The sequence below is a fragment of the Callorhinus ursinus genome, unplaced genomic scaffold (genome assembly GCF_003265705.2).
Source record: "Callorhinus ursinus isolate GAN/ISIS: 27379988/994484 unplaced genomic scaffold, GSC_fseal_2.0 scaffold1160, whole genome shotgun sequence".
Lineage (NCBI taxonomy): Eukaryota > Metazoa > Chordata > Mammalia > Carnivora > Otariidae > Callorhinus > Callorhinus ursinus.
In genome coordinates this window covers 1-7,670 of record NW_027398215.1, presented here as the reverse complement: position 1 = coordinate 7,670, position 7,670 = coordinate 1, and the positions used below count along the sequence as shown (strand labels likewise).

The window sequence follows — 7,670 nt, the reverse complement described above, 5'->3', positions numbered from 1 at the left end:
GTACACACTCAGGTCTTCTGTTTAGCACTTCATGAAAGATAGCAGCTCGTAGAGCACAGGGCATGGGCTTTGGGGTCAGGCAGCCCAGGCTTCAGCAACTGTTCGGCTTCTTATCAACTCTTTGATCCTGAGCTGCTTACTTAGCCTCTCTGAGCTTCAGGGAAACGAGGGTAACAGCAACCACCTGACCTGTTGTCGTGGGGGCCGACCCGGTGAGAAAATGCGTACAAAGCTGGGTACGATGCCGGGCGCTTGGTAAGGCCACAGGAAGCGGTGCTGCCTCTGTGTGCCTCACTCCTTTGTTTGGTCCAAGGCGTACACGATGAGCCCTTGGGTGTGTTGCTAAACATTTCCTGGGGAGGCAGCTTCATGGAAAGGAAAGAACGTGGACTTTGGGGGGCCGGTGCTACTGACCAGTCTCTTGTTTAACCTTTCCGGGCCTCAATTTTCCACCGTAAGCTAATGTCAGTATTATAGGATCTAGTGACTGTCTTGAGATGGGGTGTGAAGTTGGCCTGTGGACGTGTTTGGACGTGTTCTCTTGACGTCAGTTCTTGCCATCGGGTCTTGTGGTTTTCTCCATTTCATTCACATCAATCGTGACTCATCCCAGACTGTTTGCTCTCTGAGGACAGGTTCTCTCAGTCTTAGGTTTCTCTCATCCCTCCTGCCAGCACCTAAGTTAGAGGCATAGTAGGTGTTCATTAAACGGGAGTTGGCCTGCTTTTGTGGTGGGCTTTCTCAGCATTTAGCTGCACTTTCGCACCAGCTTCCTAGACTTTTCTAGACTTTGATCTACGCCATCCCGCTGAGCTCAAGGAAGTGCCTGGAAGCTGGTTGAGCAGGAAAGGGCCAACTTGTGAAATGGCCACCAAACATTTTATTTGTTTTACTAAATAGTCGGGGTCTAAGACAGCCATGAGGGAAGGGGAGGGGGAGAGCGAGCCAGAAGGCAGGGAGCCTGGGGGGAAGGCATCATCAGATGGCAGTCTCTGGCAACTAAATCAGCTGAGGGAACCCGTCCTGGCCCGAGTCCACCCTGTTTTGGAAGATGCGCCTGCTGCTGTCTACCCTCTGCCCGTGCTCCTCCTCGGCGTCGTCCTCGCTCGCCTTGCGCCGGGCGTTCTGGTAGAGCACTGCGCACATGCCCGTGAGCCAGGCGGCCACGGTGCCCGTGGAGAAGATGCAGAAGCCGATGAGCAGCAGGAAGATGTAGTCCTGGCGGTCCAGGTGCGTGATGCACATGTACCGGAGCGGGTTCCCCACCTGCGTGATGGGCCACCCCACCAGCTCTGCGGGCTCCACGCACGTGGCATTTTGATCATCTGCAAGGAAAAACACAGCGGGCAGAGTGCTGAGAGAGTAGAACCGCCAGGGTTGCAGGTCCAAAGGGGACCCGGAGAGGCCATGTGGACCCTCGCTACTGAGAGTGTGGTCTGTGGGCCAGTGGCATGGGTGGCAGCTGGACCTCATTAGAGATGCACGCTCTCAGGCACCCCCCAAACCTCCCGAATCAGAATCTGCGTGTCAACAAGGTGACAGGCAGGCACAGTCAGGTTTGATACGTACTGCACCCGCGCTGCTTCTTGCCCCTGCCCCGCTTCTGATTTCGCTGCAGGCAGCTTGCCTCCTGAAAAGGGCCTTGCCTTCTTCTTTTTTTTTTTTGAAGATTTATTTATTTATCTGAGGGAGAGGGTGGGGAGGGGCCAAGGGAGAGGGAGAGAGAGAGAATCTCCAGCAGACTCCCCGCTCAAAGCAGGGCCCAATGCCAGGCTGGATCTCTCGACCCATGAGATCATCATGTGAGCCGAGAGATCAAGAGTCAGAGGCTTAAATGACTGAGCCACCCAGGCGCCCCTGCACTTGGCTCCTTACGGACCCTCCAGGAACGAGACCCCACAGCAGGGGCTGGGAGGTTGGAAACAAGCAAGATCTCTACGGAGTGTTGCCCCTCCACAGAGCCCCCCGTCAGTATCTGTCGCCTCCCTCTCCCCTCCCTGTTCTTGGCTCCCACTTCTCCCCTACAACCTTGTCCCTCTCCCTTCACCCCGGCCTGAGTCCAGCCAGGGGCCACAAGGGTGTCACAGCTGGCTCACCTCTCGGGAGGGACAAGATTCCCTGGAAATGCCTCCGATGTGTTCTCCACTCAGGGAATCGGGGTGTGGGGAGCTCAGAGAAAAGGATCGCCAGTAGGAGAGGCAGTTCTGCTTCTCAGCGGTGAGGCTGGCATCACGGGCTCATCACACGACCTACATGAGTCTTCGGTCCTTTTTAGCAGCTGACTCAGCTGCCTGGCTACTTCTCTGAGCCCCTCCCCATGTCAAGTGCCATAGACTTGAGTGTATAACAGAAAGCAAAGTGGGCTCTGGGGGAGCCAGACAGACCAGGGCTCAAATCTAGACTGTTACTTACTAATTTTGTAAACTTCGGCAGGATATCCATTTCCCTCTCTGAATCCATTTCCTCACCGTTACACGTGCAAAGAATGCTACCTGTTCCCAGAGTAATTGAGAGGGTTTAATTGCCACAGGCGAGGATGCAAGCCACTGTGCCTGGTGCTCAGTAGTTGCACACAGAACTCAGAGCTTTGCCCTCAGCCCTGCCTTTTCCTAGCTCCATATGCTCCGCCCCGTTGATGCAGAGGTGCCTGTGTGTGTGTGGTGCCAGGGGAATGTATCCAGCAGGCATTACATAAATGAGCTCCAACGCAGGGTGGAGACCAGGGCTTGAGATAATCATGCTCAAAATTATAATAGCTGCTAATATTTTCCAAGCTCTGACTACATTCTAAGCGGTATACAAACGTCTTGTTTCATTCTTATAACAACTTTGACACACACAAGTCTATCATTCTTGTTTTACACATAAGGAAACAGACTCACAGAGGTTTCTAGATAACCTGAAGGATCTAGGCAGGAGACAAGACACAGAAAACGCAGACCGAGCTATCTAAGCTCGTCTACAGAAGTGGCAGACACAGACAAGCTAGTGTGGAGCTGCAGGTTATGTGAATGCATTCCTATCCTTGGTAACCAAGGAAGTTAGGGAAATTGGGTTTGCACAGGGGAATTAGGGAAAGGGGTACAGAAGTGAGCTGAGTGGGGAGGAGGCCGTTGGGCCTGGGGGGCTGTCGAAGTCCCTTGCAAGCTGGATAGCATTCCCCGCGCCTCACCCCTGTGCCAGTGCACCTGTGGTGAATGGTTGGTTATTTTCAGGACGATGGTCCGAAGGCCGTGATGCCTTTGAGGACTGGCTCTTGGTGGAGGCTGTAGACACAGGAGTGGAAAGCAGTGTGGGGCGGTCACCTCCATGGTGTGCAAAGATTACAGAGGGGAGGAGAGGAAGAGGTCCTCTGGGGGGACCATGCTCCAAGGGGAGAGTTCTCAGGAGAGGAAAAGGGGTGGGGGCCGGGGGCTCCATTACACTTGGCGTCAAGAGGCAGGAGCCCAGTCACACCTGGAGTCCTCTCTCCACTCAGCCTGGCTGGAGGGCGTCTGGGGCTTGGGTCACCTCCCCAAACTGCCAGAGACCTGGTATGGGACAATACGAAGAAAGATGTGTTGGGGAAAGGAAAATGTGGGATTCTGTGGGTTGGGGGTTTATCTCCTTCTATTTTAAGAAGATTCAGCTTTCAAACTGGGGCTTTAGCGGCAGACTAAACATGAAACACCGTGTCCCGTTTGGGAGCATTACCTTGAAAGGGGCAATTAGCAGTGATTTGAAGGCTTTGTTAGGTTGCTCTTAAGTGCGGGATGTGGATGTGGGTGGCTCTGCGGGGAGGGAGACCTGGGTTTTTCTACTGCTGCATTCTCTCCCCCTCCCCATTCCCCAGGCACTGGCAAGGTGGTAGCCCTCCTACCTCCCAGCAGGTCTCCCTAACTCCACTTTCCCCATTGCCCAGCTCTGGGCCATTTCACACACCCCTGCCAGATTTCCCTTCCTCAAGCACAGCTCTTCCCAGGCAAACTCTGGCTCAGAGCCCTCCTCTGACTCACCTGTAGGCCTGGGAATAACATCCAGACCACCTGGCCCGGTGCTCAGAGCCCTCCGCACCTGCCCCCTACTACCTCGCCATCGCCCTCCCCACTTCCTGGCACTCCAGTGACCGACACTTTGCTCCAGTCAAATTAAACTATTAATTCCTTGATTGCATCTTGCCCTTACCAGTAGCTAGCCTGGGGACGTGCTCTTTCTGTATCAAATGTCTCTTCCTCCAGTTTTTGCCTCATCAAGTCCTTCCTAGCCTTCAACATCTGGTGTGAGTCAGTGCGCTCCCAGGAGCGTTTCCATAGCCCCCTCACCCTTGTAGCTCAGACTGCATGGGGTCATTCCCACTCCTGGACCCACCATTGCGTTCTCACTGCGCCTGTGACACTCTCCCTCCCTTGGAGGCTCTTGGCCAGAGGAGTGTATCTTTTCTCCCCAACCAGACAGACAAAACTCTTTTTTTTTTTCTTAAAGATTTTATTTATTTATTTGACAGAGAGAGACAGTGAGAGCAGGAACACAAGCAGGGGGAGTGGGAGAGGGAGAAGCAGGCTTCCCGCTGAGCGGGGAGCCCGATGTGGGACTCGATCCCAGGACCCTGGGATCATGACTTGAGCCGAAGGCAGACGCTTAACGACTGAGCCACCCAGGCGCCCGACAGACAAAACTCTTGAAGACAGAATCCGTGTCTGATCATTGTTGTTCTTGTTAATAAGAGGTATCATTTCTTGAAAGAAATACTTAATTTGGGGGGATTTTCTAGTAATATATATATATATTTAAAGATTTTATTTATTTTGACAGAGAGAGAGAACACAAGCGGGGGAGCGGCAGAGAGAGAGAGAGAAGCAGGGTCGCCGCCGAGCAGGGAGCCCGACACGGGACTTGATCCCAGGACCCCGGGATCATGACCTGAGCCGAAGGCGGACGCTTCACCGACTGAGCCACCCAGGTGCCCCTCTAGTAATATTTTTATCGTTGAATTCTACTTTAATTCTACCGTGGTCAGAGACATACTCTCTATGATTTCAGTCCTTTGAAATTTATTGAGAATTTGCTTTATGGCTGAACATAAAGTCAATTTTAGTAAGTTTTCATGTGCCCCCAAAAGGTGTGTATTCTATCTTTGCTGAGGGTGTCGTTCTATGGATGCCAATTAAGTTGTGATTTTATACAGGTCTTCTGTATATTTGTTGACTTTGTTATTTATATCTTTACTGACTTTTTATCTATAAAAACTATTGTCTCTTGGTGACTCTTAGTCTATTAATGGTCTACTAGCTACTGTGAGAAGGATGTTCAGGTGACCAGTTTTGATTGTGCATTTACCTACTTCTTCATATAGCTCTGTCATGTTTTGCTTTACATATATTGAAGATATGTTATTAGATGTGTAGAAAGTTCTGTTTCCTCTTCCTGGTAGATTTACCCTCTTCTCACTGAGCAAACTCTCTCGTTATTTCTAGTAATGCTTCTTGCCTTAAAGTCTGCCATCTTTGACATTAGTGTGGCTCCATCGAATTCCTTTTGGTTAGTGTTTGCCTTGTTTATCTTTTGCCATCCTTTTACTTCTAATCTGTCTATGTTCCTATATTTAAGACATATTTTTGTAAGCAGCATGTAGCTGGGTTTTGTTTTCCGTCCAGTCTAGCAAACTTTGTATTGTAATTATTCCACTAACATTTAATGTTAGACTGATACATTTGTTTTCAATTTGTCCCACTTATTTTTATGTCTCTTTCTCTCTACTCTGTTGCCTTTTATTTTATTATTTCATTTCCTTTTCATTAGTTTGATAGTCATACATTATTTTCCTATTCTGGTCTGATGTCATTAGAGATTATCGACCCAACTACTGACCCTGGAGTGCCTGGTGTGTGCTGGGCATCACAGAAGGTGCTTTACAAAATTAAGCTCTATTCTTGACCACCTCACTGAGCAGTTTTAATTATTCCCATGCTATAGAATGAATAAATTATTTATCAGTTATTCCCTTTCTGGCTCTTGATTTCCTTTCCTCTGACAAAAGGCTACCAAGTACTGTTGTACATGCTGTGCACTGCACAACTCCAGGGCCTTTATGCATATTAGAAACAGGTGACTAGCCCCCATGTCCTCCCTCTCTCAGCCCCATTCCATGGGCCCAGGGCATTTGTCCCAGTTAAAGCTCCCAGGTACAATTACAGGTGTCATTAATGTTTAAATTCTTCCGGCAAATAGTTCCTAAGGAAACATCACCCCCCATCTGGTTTGTTTCCACACATAGCATGTTACTCCCAGGCAGAAAACCTGTTTGCCAGAATCCTGTGTCTGCAGGAGCAAGAGTTTCTGTGGCTCAGAATCACATCTGTTAGTGCAGGAGCCCAGAAAGCCTCCCTTTCAGAAAACTGGTATGAACCCAGTCGTTCTAAGGCAAACTGCTCCTTTCTTCGCCTGCAGGGACCACAGTTCTGCCCTGTGGTCGGCTGCAGGTTCCCAAGGAGCCGGGGGCAGGCAAGTGCTGGTGCGCTTGCTCAGGAACCATCTGGGCTGCGTGGAGGGTTCAGCCTTCACATGGTGACAACATACACTGGAGGGTAGGATTTGGAGACTCCCTTCTCTACTAAACTGTACCCGCTACTGAGAATGCAGCACCGGGTTCTGTCAGTGTCACCACTTTGTCATAAGACTTCCACCTTGAACCCCGAGAAAGACCTCACCTGATTCTCCCATTTCTCCTTATTAGGCCCTAGCTCGCCCGAACATCACTAGATGTATGGTTCTTTGTCTTATTTTTTTTCTCCAGCTGATTATGTATTTGTCAGGGAAGTGGATTTATGTCCTACTCATTTGTCTGCCTCTTCCCACTAGATTATAAACTCCACAAAGACATGGATTTTTGTCTCTGTGGTTCACTGTTATGCCCCTAACACCCAGAACAGTGGTTCACTGTTATGCCCCTAACACCCAGAACAGTGCTTCACCCGTACTAGACCTCAAAGCATGGCTGTTGAATGAATGAAATGTTATCTTATTAACACACATTGGGGTCAATGTCATCGACAAAATGCTCAGACGATAGTGAACCTGGGGAGATAGAAGACCATAGGTGGGTCAGCTAACCCCTTGCCACCTTGGATTACTCTACGATAGACAAATACTGATCCCACTTCCTTTGTAAGGGTTTGGGGAAGATTCACTGAACCAAGGGGTGTGCAGTCCCAGAGGAGTCAGAAACAGGTCCCCAGGACCAAATGGAGGGGTAAGTTTTGAGCTGGGAAGGGGCACTCTTCGGTCCTCTGAGACTGCAGAGAAGGAAACGAGGGTAAATGCAGGTGAGGACAAGTGAGGATGCAGGTGCTGTGGGCATGGCATCAAAGGGTACTTATTACTACTCCCCAGTTAGTGTTAGAGAACTGTTTGAGAGCAGAGGCCCTCTTTGTTCACTTTTGTCTCCCTAACGCCTGGCACATAGTAGATGCTCAATAAATGTCTGTTGAATGCATACAGGAGAGAATGGGTGGGCTATTGGTCTGGCCTCATACAACAGTTCTCAAACTCTTGTGTCTTTGGCCTTGCTCTTTAGGACCAGCTCCCAACTGGAATTTGAAGGGACCATGGTAATATTTTGCTACACTCTGGGTGGCCCAGAAGAAATGACTCTCTAGAGAGAAACCTAGATTGGACCACATAGCAGCCCAACA

At 50.0% G+C, this 7,670-nt stretch overlaps 1 protein-coding gene across 1 annotated transcript; it reads right to left on the bottom strand.

Moving 5' to 3' along the window:
* Positions 1-878: 878 nt before the first annotated feature.
* On the bottom strand, positions 879-3,524 carry LOC141372118 (leucine-rich repeat-containing protein 52-like). The gene is made up of 2 exons (XM_073890606.1): positions 3,457-3,524; positions 879-1,325 (listed from the first exon to the last, which is right to left on the bottom strand). The coding sequence occupies exon 2, from the start codon at positions 1,243-1,245 to the stop codon at positions 1,000-1,002; it is 246 nt and encodes an 81-aa protein (XP_073746707.1). The 5' UTR covers positions 1,246-1,325; positions 3,457-3,524; the 3' UTR covers positions 879-999.
* Between the last annotated feature and the right edge of the window lie 4,146 nt (positions 3,525-7,670).

Coding starts and splice junctions, on each gene's coding strand:
- LOC141372118 (XM_073890606.1), bottom strand. CDS start 1,245: ATGTGCATCACGCACCTGGACCGCCAGGACTACATCTTCCTGCTGCTC.